General features: G+C 38.0%; 1 protein-coding gene across 1 annotated transcript in view; it reads left to right on the forward strand.

Moving 5' to 3' along the window:
* LOC122890172 (transmembrane protease serine 11B-like protein) overlaps positions 1 to 12543 on the forward strand; it is a 28616-nt gene extending 16073 nt beyond the window's left edge. Inside the window, exons 2-10 of the mRNA XM_044225924.1 lie at positions 1812 to 1927; positions 5070 to 5188; positions 5287 to 5354; positions 8322 to 8482; positions 9192 to 9230; positions 9753 to 9927; positions 10729 to 10988; positions 11464 to 11606; positions 12382 to 12543. Of these exons, the coding sequence (XP_044081859.1) occupies positions 1812 to 1927; positions 5070 to 5188; positions 5287 to 5354; positions 8322 to 8482; positions 9192 to 9230; positions 9753 to 9927; positions 10729 to 10988; positions 11464 to 11606; positions 12382 to 12543 (1243 nt within the window). The remainder of the gene's footprint in view (positions 1 to 1811; positions 1928 to 5069; positions 5189 to 5286; positions 5355 to 8321; positions 8483 to 9191; positions 9231 to 9752; positions 9928 to 10728; positions 10989 to 11463; positions 11607 to 12381) is intronic.
* The last annotated feature ends 7456 nt before the right edge of the window (positions 12544 to 19999 follow it).

Raw genomic sequence — 19999 nt, forward strand, 5'->3', positions numbered from 1 at the left:
GCAGAGGCTTTAACCCACTGAGCCACCCAGGCACCCCAGATTTCATTTTTTTTTTAATTTGAGAGAGAACACACTAGAGAGACAGAGGGAGAGCATGCAAGTGTGAGCAATGGGGAGGGACAGAGGAAGAGGGAGAAGCAGAAGCAGGCTCCCACTGCAGAGCAGGGAGCCCAAAGCAGGGCTCCATCCCAGGACCCTGGATCATGACCTGAAGGCAATTGGTTCACTGACTGAGCCACCCAGGCACCCCTTCAATGCCACTTCTAATCTGAATGCCCTGGTGATAGGCCTGGCTAGATTAAAGTTTTCCAATTTTGTTGTGAAGATAGCCTATAGTTTTGCAAAAATCTTCATCACTAAACGTTAAATTGCAAATTCACAGATGCTTTCAGGAGTTTGAATTAACTAGATCTGAGATTGTAGGATTGTAGGATATAATTTTCTGCATATTTAGTAAGCACTTCCAGGTGATTTTGGTAAAGGCTGTCCTCCAGTCACCCTTGAAGGAGCCTCAATATTTAAGACAAAATATAAACACCTTTGTGTAACAACAGAGGAAGAGGATTTTCCAAGGAAACAAACAATAGGATACCTCTTTCTCTCTCTATTTCCTCTTAATCCTCCCCTCTCTGTTTCTCTCCTTTCTCTCTCAATGGATAGCTAGCTAGCTAGGCATAGAAATATATATATAGATATAAAACCATGGGATCTATGTATCTAAGATAGATTTTTATTTAACAGAATTGCTTCACACAATTCTATGGTTGATAAAGCTGGAAACTCGGGCAGGATTTCTACTCCCAAGGCAGAATTTTTTTCTTCTCATTAAAAGCTCAGTTTTAGCTCTTAAGTCCTTCAAATGATTGGTTGAAGCCCACCCACTTACATCTTAAAGTCAACTGATTATAAATGTTGATTAGAGCTACAGAATACTTCACAACAATGTGTAGACTTGTGTTTGACTAAACAACTTGGCAATATAGCCTAGCCAAAGCTAACACTTAAAATTAGCCATTATACTGTCCAGTTTCATCTTTGGCCAATCCATGACACATAGTTTGCTGCAATAAAATTGAATTGCTGGCCATTCTTTAAGCACTGCTTGTTGTTCACTCTTCCTAGACTATCTTCTCATGCCTCTTCATCTGGAAATTTACCCCAAATCCCTACTTCAATTTAAGCAATACCTATTTGTTGTCTAAATGAAACATGGTAAGAATACTTACTATAGGTTGAACAGCATGCTTTTCTACAAAATATCTCTTGGAACTACAGCCATAAATAAGCTAGTAAGAAAGATGGACACTGCTCTCACCCAATATAGTAATTCTTATTTGTGTATGTTCTTTGTACATAAGGGCATAGCAAATAAAATAGAATCATGATCATACTTCAAAAATTATGATAGGCTTTGGCATAAAGAACTTCTAAGACATTTCTGTTTTCCTCCCTCCTTCCTCCCTAACTTGGCAAGTTCTTCATTTATTGATACTAACTCTGTCTCTGGTGGGAGGGAACTAGACACATCATACTCCTGAAAAATAATTTCATAGCATAAATCCAAAGAGGTTCGATTTTAAACTTCTTTCCTTCTTTCTTTTCCTCCTCCTCCTTCCTTCCTTTCTTTCCTTTGTTCTCTTCCTTTCTTCCTTTCTTCATTTTCTTTATTTTCTTCATATACTTTTTGCTACTATGATGTCTAAACTGAGCTTCTGGGAGTGAGCAAGAGGAAAGAAATAAAGATTTGGAATGACTGTGATTTATTTCTGAATTTCTGATATACCTTTTATATTTTTATCCTTTACTTGCAGACCGGTCACAGCTTCCCGTCCATCTTTGCCAGTATGGATGATTGCCCTCATTGTGTTTGGAGTGTTGGCAATCCTGGGAATAACTATTGGTCTCCTGGTTCATTTTCTGGTAGTAGGTTGGTAAAGAATACATTTTTATTTATTTCAGTTTCTTGTAAACTTTATTTCCATTTCTACCAAATACAAGATATTGCAAACAGGAAATTATCTATCTTTCTTTAAAATGGCCATCAATGACCCAAGATCCCAGAAACATGCATTTACCAAGCACTGTATTGCACACATCTTTTGAATATACACAAGTAAAAGAATGTATACAATATACAGATATGAATGTACAGATAGATAATTGATAGTCAGAAAAAGTAACCTACCAAGTTGGTATTATATGACTTTATAATTAGAATATTAAGATAAAAGAATCTAAATAAAGAACTAAAGGGTACACTGTGAACTCTGAATTAAAAAGAAAGCTGAATAGTTTCAAGATTTTTTTTTTTTTTTTTTTTTTTTTTTTTTTTTTACTACTTATGGTAAAGTAAAATAACCTACATTGCAAAGTTTGGTCTCTATAGTAAAAGATCCATGACCCCCAGACAGACTAACTACAATTAACAATGTTGGTTCACAAATTATTGTTCATAAACAAACCATTTCCAGCATTTCTTTAGAACTTTCTGACTTCCTTTTCTATTACCTTTCTCAATATGAAATATTTTCACCACATTTATAATAGTAAGTCATATTTTATTTTAATTACAGTGCTTTAATTCTCTGCATTCAGATAGAAACTGTAGAGAAACAATTAACATTCTCATTTAAAATTATATCCTTATTATTGTCTCATGTAATGATTGTATCCGTATTGAGCTTGTCTTTTTCATCACAGTCTTCAAAAGCAATGATCATATTGCAAAATAGTATTAATATTGATTTAGTGCTTACTATATGTTAGGTGTTATATAACAGCTTAATATCTATCACATTTAGGGGCAAGACGTATCATATACCAAATGGCTTAGTGTCTATGAAAATTTGGGAAGGAAATATAATTGGTTAGGTGTGGACTCTGTAGTCAATCAAATTTGATCCTTGTCTCTTAGTAGCTATATACCAGATAAGTTACTGGATATCTCTGAGACCACATTTCTCCTGAAAAAAAAAATATATATATATTATTATTTATTAAACCCCTCATAACTCAAGTTTCTTAAGTTTTTATGTCCAGCAAATAGCAGATGATCCCTTTGACCAATGTTTGATAGTCAAACATTTTTGATAGTCAAACATTTATATATATTTCATATGTGTTTTATAAAGTATTCTTCAAAGAGCTGGAGCAAATAATCCTAAAATTTGTATGGAATCAGAAGAGACCCCGAATCGCTAAGGAAATGTTGAAAAACAAAAATAAAGCTGGCGGCATCACCTTACCTGATTTCAAGCTTTATTACAAAGCTGTGATCACCAAGACAGCATGGTACTGGCATAAAAACAGACACATAGACCAGTGGAAGAGTAGAGAGCCCAGATATGGACCCTCAACTCTATGGTCAATTAATCTTTGACAAAACAGGAAAAAATATACAGTGGAAAAAAGACAGTCTCTTCAATAAATGGTGCTGGGAGAACTGGACAGCTATATGTAGAAGAATGAAACTCGACCATTCTCTTACACCGTACACAAAGATCAACTAAAAATGGATAAAAGACCTCAACGTGAGACAGGAATCCATCAGAATCTTAGAGGAGATCATAGGCAGAAATCTCTTTGATATCAGCCACAGCAACTTCTTTCAAGATACGTCTCCAAAGGCAAAGGAAACAAAAGCGAAAATAAACTTCTGGGACTTCATCAAAATCAAAAGCTTCTGTACAGCAAAGGAAACAGTCAAAAAAACAAAGAGGCAACCCACGGAATGGGAGAAGATATTTGCAAATGACAGTACAGACAAAAGGTTGATATCCAGGATCTATAACGAACTCCTCAAACTCAACCCACACGAAACAGACAAACACATCAAAAAATGGGCAGAAGATATAAACAGACACTTCTCCAATCAAGACATACAAATGGCTATCAGACACATGAAAAAATGCTCATCATCATTAGCCCTCAGGGAGATTCAAATTAAAACCACATTGAGATATCACCTTACACCAATTAGAATGGCCAAAATTAACAAAACAGGAAACAACATGTGTTGGAGAGGATGTGGAGAAAGGGGAACCCTCTTACACTGTTGGTGGGAATGCAAGTTGGTGCAGCCTCTTTGGAGAACAGTGTGGAGATTCCTCAAGAAATTAAAAATAGAGCTTCCCTATGACCCTGCAATTGCACTCCTGGGTATTTACCCCAAAGACACAGATGTCGTGAAAAGAAGGGCCATCTGTACCCCAATGTTTATAGCAGCAATGGCCACAGTCGCCAAACTATGGAAAGAACCAAGATGCCCTTCAACGGATGAATGGATAAGGAAGATGTGGTCCATATACACTATGGAGTATTATGCCTCCATCAGAAAGGACGAATATCCAACTTTTGTAGCAACATGGACGGGACTGGAAGAGATTATTCTGAGTGAAATCAGTCAAGCAGAGAGAGTCAATTATCATATGGTTTCACTCATTTGTGGAGCATAACCAATAGCATGGAGGACAAGGGGCTTTAGAGAGTAGTAGGGAATTTGGGTAAATTGGAAGGGGAGGTGAACCATGAGAGACTATGGACTCTGAAAAACAGTCTGAGGGGTTTGAAGTGGCGGGGGGGTGGGAGGTTGGGGTACCAGGTGGTGGGTATTATAGAGGGCACGGCTTGCATGGAGCACTGGGTGTGGTGAAAAAATAATGAATACTGTTTTTCTGAAAATAAATAAAATTAGGAAAAAAAATAAATTAAAAAACAAACAAAAAAAATAAAGTATCTTCCCATGGTACATAATAAATGATAACTATTTTTACTCATAGTCTGATGGTTATGGGACATAAATCTCATTTCTTTATATAGTCTTATCTGTCTCAATCAAGATACTACTCTTTTTTCTTACCTTTGTCTATATGTATATTTGCTGCATTATGGGTCCAATATACACTTTTCACAATGCCCGGGATATCTAATTGACTGTGACAGAAGGATTCATGGGCGATATCAGTGTAAAATACAAGCACAATATTTACTAGTTGGTATTACTAGGTAATCTATATTTGCATTTGAAATCCATTTCACTTAAATAATTCTTGGATCACTTTAACTTACAGAAAATACAACCTACTACTACCAAGGTAGATTTACAGTTTTGGGTATTCCATATAACAGTAATTATCAAAGAGAGACGTCACTGGAAAATAACTATCTTAGCAAAATTCTTGAGACTAAGGTAAGTTAGTCTTTTCCTATATTTATTTCATTGTTAGTTCTGTAAAATATAAATATATTATTGGAATTTGATGTTTGGCTCTATGTTCTCTTTAACAGATGGTTGATGCATTTCAAAGTTCTAGTATTTACAGACAATATATCAATTCTCAAGTCATCATACTGGTGTAAGTAACTAATAATAGCAGTTAGAAAAGAGATCAACCCATTTGTAGACATGCATTTCAAGTACCTCTGTAAGAAGAATTTTGAAATATAGTCATGAGTCAATAAATTACTAATAAACAGTATTACCCTAAGTTAAATGTCAGAATAATTGTTCAATATAAAACCAAAGCAAAGGGGGGCCCCTGGGTGCCTCAGTTGGTTAAGCAGCTACCTTCAGCTCAGGTCATGATCCCAGAGTCCTGGGATCAAGCCCCACATTGGGCTCCCTGCTTGATGGGAAGCCTGCTTCTCCTTCTCCCTCTGCCTGCTCCTCTGCCTGCTGCTCTGCTTACTTGTGTTCTCTCTACAACTCTCAAATAAATAAATAAAATCTTAATTTAAAAAAAAAAGATTGGGCTCTCTATTTATTCATTAGATCTATTGAGAACTTATTATTCATTAAACCCCTCATAACTCGAGTTTCTTAAATTTTTATGTCCAGCAAATAGCAGATGATCCCTTTGACCAATGTCTGATAGTCAAACATTTTAGCAGTAGTGTAAATACAGACCCTGTTTTCTCATGTCTTTTCACCTGCAAGTCAGCTAAATACTTTGTGGAACTACCCTAGAATTCTTACAGGGTAGAAAAGAGCATATCTACACCAAAATTTGATGACAAGGAGGTCCTTCTAGTCTATACGTAAAACATGCTATGTGTCCCCTTTATGGGGGTTTAGAGTACATGAGATTGCAGAGGAGCCCAAGAACAGGAGTTAGTCAACCTGAGCCCAGCCTTTGTCACGTAGCAGCCCCAGAGCCTTGGGTGAGTTACTATATCACTTTGATTCTCCTCATCAATCCATGAAATAGCACAGTCACTGCCTCTCATAAAACTAGACTTGGGATCAAAGAAGAAATGTATGGGAATATTTGCAAATAAACATATTTCCAAGAAATATGTTTTGCTTCTACTTTCATCAGTGGCACCAGACTATAAGCCTGCCTTCTTCCTCCGCTCCTGTGCCTTCTTCCTCTGCTCCTGGAACTCATGGGACTCCTGGACTTGCAGAACACATCAAGATCTCAGTTAGAATTAACCTGGAGGGTTGATTTTAGTATTGGAAAGAGATGGAAGGCTAAAATGGAAGAGCCCAGGTATCTTTCAGAGATCATCGCGACCACTGGAGAGCTTCTGCTTTTCTTCCCATGCATGTAACGTTTAGGTATCTATGGGAAGGACAGGCCCTAAGGAAGTGATGGAGAGGCTGCAGGACAGAGATTTTCATTTTGATACACCCTCCTATGATAATCAAACCTGTGTGTACTGAGTGCTTCTTAGCACAAGTTACTGATTTATATGCCAAAACATTAGTCATCCACGAGAAAGAGTCAAAGCATAATAGTCCCACTTCAGACACTGGCCTCAAAGCTGCTTACAATTCCTACATGTCTGCTGGTCAGCCTCTGGGGTTGCTCACCCCTTTCTGAATTCCAAACCAATCTTGCTTGAACACCAGAGTCAGGTTCATCTTCCTCAAGTACGGTTTTATTCAACAACTTCTCATTACTGCTACCGCTTGACTAGCCTTAAATGTCCTCTTGCATCTGAACCCAATCTCTTAGACATTTTTGTCTCTGTGACTGGGCATAAAGAGACAGTACAGTATGAAAATCCTGGGTTACAGAGTCAATCGTACTGAATCTGGTTTGATTCAGTAGCTGTGTAATCTCAAGCATATTAGGTAGCAGCTCAGAGCTTCCATTCTCCCCTGTCTATAAAACGAAGATAATGACACCTATGTTGCAAGGTTGTTACGAAGTCTAAGTGTGATAATAAATGTGAAAATATAGCAGAAGCCCAGTAGATGCTAATTAATTACAGCTCTCCAGTTAGTCGGGAGTAGTACTCTTCCTCTTCTCTGCCTGATGAAATTTTGTTTGTTAACGAAATAGTGAAACAATAATTTAAGGTCCAGTGTAAATGTCACCTCTTCCATGAAAATTTCTCTGATTCTTTAAGCAAAAAATGAGTTATTTTCCTATTGCCGATAAAATAAAATAAATATCATTGCTTCTGCCTAATTTATTATAGTAATTTGTGTACATGTCTTATGTCCTAGAAATCTGGAAATACCTGGAGGATAGGAACCATGTGTTAATCACCCTTGGAAGACCTAGTAGTACCTATTCCAGTCACTTGTCTATAGCAAGTTGCTCAGTAAATGTTTGGTGAATACATGAATAAGTGAGCCCAGTTCTTACGTGGTACTTCTTTAAAATATATATATATATATATATATATATATATATATATATATATATTATTTATTTATTTATTTTATATAGAGAGAGTGAGAACATGAGAAAGAGAGAGTGAGCGAGCGATCACGAGTGGAAGGTATAGGCAGAGAGGGAGGGAGAGTCCCAGGCAGACTCCACACTAAGCACAAAGCCTGATTCAGGGCTCAATCCCTCTTCTGTGGTAATTCTACCTTATGCTCAAACCTTTCCTATTTTTCAGATTTATAGAACTACTTGTCCTCTAAGATGAATGCAAGAGCTGCATGCTTACTGTCACCAAATAAGTGTAGGCAGATGGATGATCCTGTATTTAACCAAAAGTGAAGTTACTACACAAACCCATAACAAAGCAGAAGAAATAAAATATATATATATATAAAAGAACAGGGAATGAGGAAGGAAATGCTATTTTTTTTAAAGATTTTATTTATTTATTTATTTGACAGAGAGAGAGAGAGAGAGAGATCACAAGTAGGCAGAGAGGCAGGCAGAGAGAGGGGGGAAGCAGGCTCCCTGCTGAGCAGAGAGCCTGATGTGGGGCTCGATCCCAGGACCCTGAGATCATGACCTGAGCTGAAGGCAGAGGCTTAACCCATTGAGCCACCCAGGTGCCCCGGAAATGCTATTTTTAAACAATATATGAAATATGTTTATCTTGTTGAAACATACTTATCTTGTTTCTAGTCCTCATAACAACGGTGTCACTGCACATATATGGCTAGTATTCAAGGCTTCCAGGTCAATGAAGGAAAACACAAGAAGAAGAATTGAAAGCATCTTACGTCAGATGCTGAGGAACCATGCAGGCTCTCTGACCACAGATCCTAATTCTCTTCGGCTCATGGGTAAGCTTATGTATTCAATAGGAGCAGTGTTCCTCTCATCTTTTTATTTCTAACATGCATCACAAATACCATGCACAAAGCTGAAATTCAATTTTTTCAATGACTATGTCATTATTTTATATCAGAGCAATAATTTGTGTTCTTTCTTATTGAGAACGTAATATTCAAATCATAATAATAGCATAAATGAAAGCAGTTCTGCGGGGAAAACTGCTTCTCATTATAAAGCAAATAGTAAAGCTTTGAACAGTCCTTAAAAGTAATGGTGTGTCTTGTGTATTTTTTCATGATCTCCTATAACACTCAAAAATAGCATACAATCTGCCATTATAAGACAGGTCACTTTTAAAAATTATTTTTGTGCACTGACAGGAATCAGATTCACTTGCCAGTCTTCTGTTCCATCGAGAAAAGTTACTAGCAATTTTCCACTTACTTGATAAAGAATACAGTTCCAATCAAATAAAAAAGAAGTCTCTCATGTGGAACTATGAAGGTGGTATTTCCATATCATACCTTCACATAAAATAGAAGAACAATTCAAATAAACCCATACTCTCTCTTTTCTACTGACATTTTATCCTGAGATTCAAAATTGTTTTCTGGACCCCTCCTGCTCTGCTGAACTAAGCATCTTACTTCATCAGCCCTAGGGTCAATGGATTAATGTTAGGTTCTATGTTTACCATGAACTTTTATTCTATTTCAGAAATCAGTAAGGTTGATGCTGAAAAGATTATCAACAACCGTAAGTTCAGATACTTTTCTTAATTAAATGTGTGAGATGATCTAAGACATAACAGTCAAGATTTGTTACTGTTAACTAGGCACAATTCTAATCAGGCACTTTACATACAAATCATTTAGTCTTCACATCGATCCCAAAGGTAGATATTATTATTATCATCCCATTTGAGGATGGGGAAACTGAAGCACAAAGAAGTGAAACAATCTGCCCAAGGTCATCCAGCTTGTGAATGATATGGTCAGAATTCAGACAGGGTGGCAGAGCCCATGGACTCAACTGTGAATTTATCTGCCTTCCATACCTCTCATATTCTCCAAGTGCTGAAGAATCTTGGAGATCCTATGCTGGGTATGGAGGTGATCCAAGGTCTGCTAGTGATTCTTGTGCAAATTATCACCTATCCTCTTCAGTGCAAGATATTGTCAGATAGAACCATACAAGAATAATTCAGTTTACTCTCTGCTTTATAATCAAATAAACATTATCTTCCTACTCTCAATGGAACAAAACTGACTCGGACAGGCTGTGGGACGCGAGCAAGGATGTCAGCTACATATGACAGAATCAGGGGAGGTTCCAATGCTGAGAGAGGAGAATGGCCATGGCAAGCAACTCTCAAAAGAAACGGCCAACACCACTGCGGGGCATCTTTGATCAGTGAAAGATACTTGGTGACTGCAGCTCACTGCTTTCAAAAGTAAGTTCTTCATGTTGCCCGAGGATAGGGAGACCAAAGACCCTGGAACAGTTGCGGTTCTGACCTGTTTTCCCAGCGGGTTATCAGTAACACTCTCATTTCAAGTGTCCTGGCTTGGAAGACAGTTTATATAGGAAGCCAATCTAAGATTTTTCTGCATTACCTCTAAAACTCAAAGAGTCATTCATTCTTGATACCACATTTTTTTTCTCATATGATTCTTATCTCTCATCACTTTATACTCCAAACATCCCCAACGACTCATAGTTGCTAAAACACATCATCTTATGTCATACCTCCCTCCCCTTCTGCACATGCCTATCCCCTTCTCCTGATCTTTTAGGCAACTGTGACTCAGCTCTATAGTCTTACCCAAAATGCTACTTTCCCTAAGAAATCCCTTCCCTAGAGCATGCAGATTTAAGTCCACCTGTTTTGTTGTCCCACTAATTACATACAAAGCACTAAGCAATTATAAATGTCTGTGTTTATGCCCATCTTTCATTTTATGCCCATTTCTTAAAGGTATGACTATTAATTTTTATTTCCATATTCCCATTATTGTACATCGCATATGGTATAGGAATTCAAACAAGATTTTTAAATGAATTTTAAAAATCAGACTATCACTGTTAATGAGCTATACAGTAAAGAAATGTTAATGTAATGAAAAGAATACAGTAGATGCAGGCTGTATTTCTATTTTTTTAAATTTAATTTAATTTTTTTAGTATTCCAAAATTCATTGTTTATGTTATTATTTTGAGATAAATACAAAATACATAATTTTTCTTTCTTTAGGACAAACAATCCAAAAAACTATACTGTCAGCTTTGGCACCAGAGTAAATCCCCCCTATATGCAACGTTATGTTCAACAAATTATTGTTCATGAAGACTACATCCAGGGTGAACATCATGATGATATTGCAGTTATACAGCTCACTACAAAAGTCTTGTTTCAGAACGATGTACATCGAGTTTGCCTTCCTGAAGCCACACAGGTTTTTCCACCAGGTGAAGGAGTTGTGGTTACAGGATGGGGAGCACTTTCATATAATGGTAAGTTCAGTGAAGGTTTACCATAGTGTTTGAATACAAAAGCATCAAGAAGAAATGGTGACCAAGGTACAGAGTGAAAGGCATCAATTACTCCAGGATGCCTAGTTCTCCCAGGCCATGTCTCAGGAAATAATGCTTCTGGAGTTATGACTTCTCAGATTGCCTTGGTTTGGAAAATTCTGCGGAGACCAGTGGGTTGTAGGAACTCCCCAACCTGGAGTAACTAACTGAGAAAGTTCTGGTTTAAATATATAAGACAAGAGAAAAGGACATGGAAAGACAGCATTTAAAAGACTTCAAACTATTCTTTGAAAGTTTCTATTTCATTTATTCGGATGAGGGAACTGCGTGGGCTTTTTAAACTTAAGAATAGGCAAAAGTCAAATGTAGGTTTTACGCTCAGAGGACGAAACAAGCTTTCCACCCTGCTCTGTTTCAGAGCAGCTCTTTCACTGGTGACGTTTACTCCCTGTAGGTAAATACCCAGAGGTACTGCAGAAGGCACCTGTGAAGATCATTGACACAAACACTTGTAATTCTAGGGAAGGATATGATGGTTTGGTATCCGACACAATGCTATGTGCTGGGTACTTGGAAGGAAATAAAGATGCCTGCCAGGTAAGTCTGGACACTAGTCATACTGACCAAAGAGTGTATAAATAATTGCTGTTATTTTATGAAAATTATCAACATGGAGACAATTATATGCTTCTGCACATTTGTCCTTTGGCAATTCTATTAAACCCCCTCTAGTTTGGGTGCTAAAGTAATTTTCCACTACATGCAATGTATGTTTGTAAGTGTTTAACAAATACTTAAGTTGGAATTACTCGGAGCCAAGCATGGACTGAGTCCTCTACAAACACTTCATTTAATCCTCATCACAACCTTGTGATGTAGATACTACCATTACCATTTTACAGATGAGAAAACTGAGTCACAAGAAGGTAAACAGATCTGCACAAGAGCACATAGCAAGTGGAAAAGCTGGCACACAAGGTCTTCTAGCATCACAGTCCATAGTCTTAACCAAATTTCAGTAAAGGGTTAGTCTCCAAGAATTTTCAACTACTTCCAGCCCCTATCTCTTACCTTCTTGGCCTCTATGTGGCCAGGGTTTGGGCTACTTTTCTCAGATATAAAGCCCTGTTCTTCAAGTACATCTATAATATTTGTCTCCCAAAGGCTTTCTTATAGAACTAGACCTTATAACTTATCAGTTCATGCTTTCAAGATTCAAGTTAACACCAAAGAGCTCCAAAGAATATACTCCAGCCACAGATTGGGTAAAGGGCAATGCAGGGATTTACACCATACATTTTCCTATGGTCTGTATGAAGCATGAATCACAAAGTTAATTCTCATAATGATCACTGTTCTTTGTTTTATTTAGGGTGACTCTGGAGGACCACTAGTTCATCCCAATTCTCGAAATATTTGGTACCTTGTTGGAATCGTGAGCTGGGGAGAAGAATGTGGTGAAGTCAATAAGCCAGGGGTCTATATGCGAGTGACTGCCTACCGCAACTGGATTGCCTCCAAGACCGGTATCTAAGAGAAAAGCATCTTGTAGCAACTCTCTGAAGTCACTTTTGCCTAAGGTTACTCCCAACCTTATTTAGCATGCATTTTAAATTAGTGTATACAACGGCCATTTTGAAGGAATTGTGGTCCTGAGGGAATATTTATGAACTTGAATTTTAAGCAGACTTACAAAGTAAATCTCATGTTTAGTCAAGAAGACCTGAGCAAAGAAAGTGCTCCTATTAAAAAAGGACAATTACTATTTCTCTCTTGTATGAACCCACGTCATGCCTTGACATGGCATAAAGCTATTGGTTTGAGTCACTCAGACTTTCTGGAATTGTGAAAATATGTCCCTTTTCATTGCAAGTTATCTGGCAGCAGTGTGAGAGACTGGAACCAACACTTTCTGAGGGTTGGGTTGAAACATGCTCTATCTGCCTTCATGTCATAGCATTTGAGGAAGGAGGATGGTTGTAAACGGACGCTGGCCAGAATCAGGCACTGAATTCAAGTCTCTTGTTGGTATGGGGAGCTTGATCGACTCTTGAAATCACTGTGAAACAATCTCACCATCAGCAAAACTCTGCAAAACGCATTTTAGACCTCCAGAGACCAGGTACAGTAATTCTTCAGTGTTGATACAGGTTTTTGTGGAAATTCTTCTTTTGTAACACATATAAAAAGAAGTAGCTATGAACCGTGAAAATGTATAATGTATTTTAATTAAAATACATTTGAAAGCAGGCTGTCTTTGTACAATGACAAATTTCTTTGTGTGTGTGTGTGGTTTCCTTGTTTTATTTTTTGCTCTTTTTCCCCCCCTCTTTTTCTGTTCTCGTTTCCACTTGGTCTGTGGGTTGAGAGAAGGCTGGAAGGTAGTTAGAAATTGAGCTTCAGGCTGGAGGGAGAGGCTCAGGCAGGCCAGTGGGGATGCAGCATGTGGGTCTCTCATAACTGGATGCAGAAGGCTCCCAGTCATGCCTGAGGATGAGGCCAGTTCACCCAGGGTTGAGGCCTGCCCGGCTGAGAAGTTTGGTCAGGCGGTTGCTGGTCTTTTGGATGAGGAGTAGCAATGCAAAGGCAGCCGTTTTCTATAAAATTTTATTGACTATTTTTAGAAAATCAAATACTGCCAAATAGCATCACATCCACTCATACACTATTTAAAAATGGATAAATTTGTGGATTTTCTTTAAATAATAGAGTCATGTAGCTAAATCTGCTATGCTAGCTTTACCAAGTCCATATCCTAGATCTTAGATTATATCAGTGGTTCTCAAACTCTGAGCTCTTGGGGTCCCTTTACGTTCTTCAAAATTACTGAGACCCTCAAAGAATCTTTGTTTATAGATAGCCTGTATCTACTGATATTTATCATACTAAGAATTAAACTGAAAACCATTCAAAATATTTAATCCACTAAAAATAGCAGTATTAAACTCATTACATGTTAACATAAATCACAGAATTTTTATTTAAAAATAGTGATATTCTCCAATAGAAAAAAAATGAGAAATATGGCATTATCTTTAATATCTGGCTTAATAGAAGGTGGCTGGTTTTTCATCTCTGCTTCTTCATTCAATCTGTTTTGTTGTTGTTGAAGTATATGAAAAAAATCTAGCATTACACACGTATGTAGTTGAAAAAGGGAAGAGAATGTTAATAGTGTTTTCAAGTATTTGCAGATATTCTCGTATGAAAATGATGAGGGAACAGAAGGCAAACTGAGGACAAACAGGAGCTGACACCCCCCACCTCCACTCCCGGCTGCCCTAAAGGAAAAACAAGTAGTTAACTTAGGGAGATCACAATCCTACAAGACATGATTCTCCCTCAGTTTTACAGATGTCTTAGCAATTTACAAGAACAAAGCATTTCTATCAATGGCCAAGCTTCCAGAAGGGAATGTAGATTCAATTAAATGTCCTTATAATCTGCATAATCGGCAGCCCATTGACAGATACTTGAAATGGGAGGTGGGGGGGGGGATGGAATGTTCCACCAGGAACTTCCCAACTATCTTCATGTTTAACGCTTTGTTAGAGGGAAAAACAACCTTAACTTGACAGTGGCAAGGCTTCTGTGTACTTCTCTTTTGGTCATTCAGAATATTACAAAGACACACTCAGTCTCAAGATTTCATAATTTTTAATGTTTCTTCCAGGGAATTCTTAATATAATTCTAATATAATTCTTAATGTTTCATCCAGGGAATGCTTAAATAAGTTAGATTTTTCCCCCCTCTGTGAACGTATAGCAGTGAAGAATGCAGGGATAGGAGGACTCCTGGTAGTGTCTGATGCCAACACCTTGATTTACTAAGGTGTCAGCAGTTTTAACCACTATTGCTTTGAACCACTGGTTTGGTTTCACAGACCTCTTGAACGGGTCTCAGACACCAGCTGGGGTATGCGGACCAAACTTTTGAAACCACTGAGCCATGCTAATCTTTCTAAAGAGAAGTACTTATAACAACCCCAAAATAACTTTGTCCATCCATAAATAACCAGGAGTCATTCATCCATACATAGGCACAAAAGAAGCATGTTGAAGAGGCAGCTAACTAGGAAGAGGGATGGGGGCAATGGAAGGTGAGATAAGCCATATAAGATGAACAGTAAGAAATCAAAAAAAGACTTCTCAGTGAAGGGGTGGATGTACTTGGGTAGGGCACCGAAAGCAGAGGAAACACTCTCAAATCCCATGACTGAATGCAGCATCATTTATTAGGATGTTCTAGATCATATTGTTGTAACACACACCTACATCTCCATAGCTTAATGCGTCACAATTTATTTCTCAATCTTAGACTATTGTCAGTAGGATGACTCATCAAGACAGCTCGATCAGCAGTTCAGGCTGCTTTTATCTGGGCTATGCCATGTGAACACGTAGCCTCCACAGTCTCCATGGCAGAGAAAAAGAAAGCTGCTAACAGATCTACCAACGGAACTGAAATATATTCGCTAAGGATTAGACGGAACTCAAATCGCCCCTTAAACTGTTGGGTCCCCAATATTGGGTCCCCCAATAATGGGTCCATGGTCAAAGGAGCAAGACTAATACAAAGCGAAGGTCAAGCAAAGCTTTATTTCTCGCCAAGCATCAAGAATCAAATTGAACATTCAGGGCGGTGCCTCTTACAGAGAGGGCGACCTCTCTCTGCTTCACAGACTAGCTTTTAAGGGCAAAGGTTATATGGTTGGACCTGGCCACACACAGGTGGCCAATGAAATTGTAACACACAGAGAAAGCTGCACAGTCCTGCTAGGTGACCAACTGAACTACAATTTACCCTAGTAGATATTTGAACTAGCCTACCACCTTGGTCAGAATTGGCACCCAAAAGGCACCCAAAGGGCAGGGCCCATACTCCTTGGTAACTAGGGAGACAGTATGTGCCCCCACTGATTGAATACCTCCACCTGGCCTGACCCACCCTTGTATTTGGGCTTTGTTACCTGGGACTGGTTTCCAGAACTTGTTTTTAAGTAAGTCCCCTGGGGGGAGGGGGGCAGGGACAGTTTAAGTTTTAAACAACAGAGTTATTGTTTAACTCTGGAAGTGCTCTGGCTAAATAGGTCCTTACAGCTATGCCATGTGAACATGTAGCCTCCACAATCTCCATGGCAGAGAAAGAGAAAGGTGATAACACATCTACTAATGGAACTGAAAATGTATTCACTAAGGGTCTTAGATGATTAGACGGAACACAAATGACCCCTTAAACTTGAAGGGGTCTGAGAAATGGGAGAGAGCTCTTGGATATTTGGAGAGGCATAAATTAAATTGGCCTAACCTAGTTCTGTAAAACAGACCCCTGGCACTAATTTCTGCTACTACGAAGAAGGGACAGTTTCTACAGATAAACAGTCAAGTGCTCTGTTAATCAGCCCGAATGACTGCCGAATGATGACTAGGAGACAGGTTCATACTGAAGTTTCACGTCAAAAAGAAGTAGAAATAGAGCTGGAGGGCTTAGATAGTAAGCAAGAGATTACAGTATAATGATCAAAAGTTCAGTCTCATATTGGAAAGCTAAATTTTTTCCTTACATGGGTAGAAGAGGGAAAAGAAAACAGGTAGGTATATGCATTTGCTTTCCACAGATGTTATTAAAATTTGTGTTAATCCAATTTTATAAGGTGAATTATATTTTAAATTCTGTAAAATAGCCTGGTATTTAAATAAGTATATTATTTTGAATTATTTTTCTATATAGTATCCCAAATATATTTGCTTAAGGAATGAATAAGCTTTCAAATTTTCCCTCTGAAACCCGGGCTTATTAGAAAAGAACACGTATGTTCTATCACTTTTCCCAGCAGAGGGCACTACAACCCAAGTAGCCCGCTTCACATAGTTTCCATATATGTCAAACTTTGATACTTGACCCCTTTCATAAATAGACAAAGTATAGTCCCATGAGGAGGCGGGAGAAGACAAAGTAAAAACTTCCCTTCCAGTCCTTTTTTCTGGTAATCAAAAAATACAAATAGAGATGATTTGTGCATGTTCTTATCAATTTGTACCAAGTATCAAATAAATGAAGACAGCTAACAACCCAGAGGGCACAATTTTTATAAAGGGGCCATCACACACATTAGAAGAGGTTAAATATGATTTGGGGAAGAGCATAGATTAAGTTCCATTTTAAAGGAAAGTGTCAAGAACATTCTTGCAAATGACAATATCAAGTTTCATGATAAATAAAGATATACATATTTACAAATGGATTCTGCTCTAAAAAACACATGATCTAGGGACGCCTGGGTGGCTCAGTTGGTTGGACGACTGCCTTCGGCTCAGGGCATGATCCTGGAGTCTCGGGATCGAGTCCCACATCGGGCTCCCAGCTCCATGGGGAGTCTGCTTCGCTCTCTGACCTTCTCCTCGCTCATGCTCTCTCTCACTGTCTCTCTCTCTCAAATAAATAAAAAAAAAATAAAAATCTTTAAAAAACACATGATCTAGTGGAGGGAAAGTTAAATACACAGTAAATTCAAGTACGTGACAGCAGTAATAACTTCCAGGTTTAGACCTGGAGACTGTTTCAAATCTCCAGTTGCTTCTTTGACCACTCCAAACAATTTAAGACCCCATAAACTTAACATCAGCACACTTCATCGTCTGACTCACATAGCAGTTCCCCATTCTCTGTCATTCATTATTTAATGGCATTACCGTTCCTGTATATTGTGTCATATTCACCAAGTTTAAAGTGGAACAGCACACTGAACACAGTACAGGCACACTGGAGAAATGGTTTAAAGCGTGGACACGACAATCATTAGACCTGCGTTGGATTTCTGTCCCTTCCACTGCCCAGCTGTAGAATTTTGCCAAGTTTCTTAAATTTCCCAGGCCTTCATGTCTTTGTCTACAAAGTAGAAATGATAATAGTACCAAGTCTTGTACATAACCTAACGAATATAAGGCATTTAACACAGCACCTAGCATGTAGTAAACCACCTTCCCCCACAAGGAGTGGTGATCTCTTGTTACAGAAGCTAGGCCTTGGTGGGCCTCCGCCTCCTTTTTTTGACTATAAGCTCCCATAGAGAGAAGAACTCTGTTATATTCACTACTATCACTCCAACATCTAGAACAGTATCTCTGCATGGTGGGCTTTAGGTAAATATTTGCTGAATAAATAAACACAACTACAAAGTACTAGTTTCAAGCACATACCACAAGGCAAATTAATTGATTATGTTATAAGCATTCATTTTCATAAATAACTCAAATTAAAATACCACCAGAAGACCCTTCACTTCCTCTTTATAGTTATCATTAGCTCTTTGCCTGAAATGAGAATTTCTTATTAATATAAGAGTTGCCACAGAAGAATTGTCCCAAATTATGAAACACATAGGAGGGAAATAAGTCTCTGTTCTAGAAGCATGCAGCTTAAACATATGAAAGAACCCTGCTTTTGAGAAATAAGTACACAGCATAGCTATTTGTTTCAGTGCTCACATGATATAGACATTAATCAGAGCCTCTTCTAACCCAAGACAGGTTAAACCTCTAACACGTTATCTAAAATGAGGTAATATGTATTGTCACTTGGAAGCGGAGTCACCCAAGTGACAATACATTTTGAACTCCTGCAACCTCAGTCATCATAAGACAATGAATACATGTCATAAGATTGCTTAAATGCTCAGTACAGCAAGAAACAAGATCTGTGTTTATATATAAAACAAGCAGATTATCAAAAGATATACTGATTATTTGATGAGAAATTTGGTATGACCCAAAGCACTCAATATATGGTATTATGTCAGGAGATATCTGAGTTTTTAATATGTGTTACATTACTTAATGCCCTGTCATATTTTTTGGGTTCCCTGACCTTTATTCTGACATTTGCACACACACATCAGTTAGATTATCACAAATTATAGGGGAAAAGTTGACAGCTCCCCTAAAGTATTTTGTGTGTCTGAACTTCCTTCTCCCAAGAGTTTGATAGGGTCCACTTCATTTTCTTCCTATAACAGGAATGGAAATAGGGGTCATACTGTTCTCCTTTCTTCTCTCATGACTGGCTGTTATTCTTTAAACAATGTGTTAACAGATTTTCTCTGGATATTGACTGTGAATGAATAGTATGATTAATATAAATTATAATAGTAAGAAACAAACAATTACATATGGGACAACCTGTTTATCCATATACTGACCTATTGCTACATCAGAACTATTTCTGATATGTCTGTCTCTAAAAAATTTTGAACTCTACCTCTTGCAAATCAAGTAAGATATTTTCAGTGCTAATGACCTCAATAGGTACATATATAACTCCCTTCCACCCATCATGCCTATGAAATGCGGAAGTCAGAATCAGGAAATTTGTCACAGTTCTCCTAGGGCAACTTCCATTATTATATGGAGCTCAGTAAATATGATTTTATTTTTTTTTTAAGATTTTATTTATTTATTTAACGGACAGAGATCACAAGTAGGCAGAGAGACAGGCAGAGAGAGAGGAAGGGAAGCAGGCTCCCCACTGAGCAGAGAGCCAGATGAGGGGCTCAATCCCAGGACCCTGGGATCATGATGAGCCAAAGGCAGAGGCTTTAACCCACTGAGCCACCCAGGTGCCCCAGTAAATATGATTTTTCTTTTCTGTTCCTCTTTGGCCTCTCAATCAAATAACTATAACCAAGTCCACAAAGATTCTGTTTTTACAGTTTAAAGCCTTTGATGGTCTTCTTTAATATGGTGATGAGCATTTGACTTCAGGAAGAAAGTCTAATGGTAGAGGAGCTTAGGATCCCCAACTATCCAATGAGAAAAATTGTATTCCAATTCCAATTCTGTTAGTTATATTGTGGCTTGAGAAATTTACTCAATCTCCCCGATCTTAGTTTTCTTTCCAGATTAATGGGAATAATAGTGTATACTTCACAGCATTGTTAGGATTAAGGGAAAAAAGTACTGAAAATGCTCAGGACAGCAACAGGAAATCAGCA

Source organism: Neovison vison, chromosome 11 (assembly GCF_020171115.1).
Source record: "Neovison vison isolate M4711 chromosome 11, ASM_NN_V1, whole genome shotgun sequence".
Classification (NCBI taxonomy): domain Eukaryota; kingdom Metazoa; phylum Chordata; class Mammalia; order Carnivora; family Mustelidae; genus Neogale; species Neogale vison.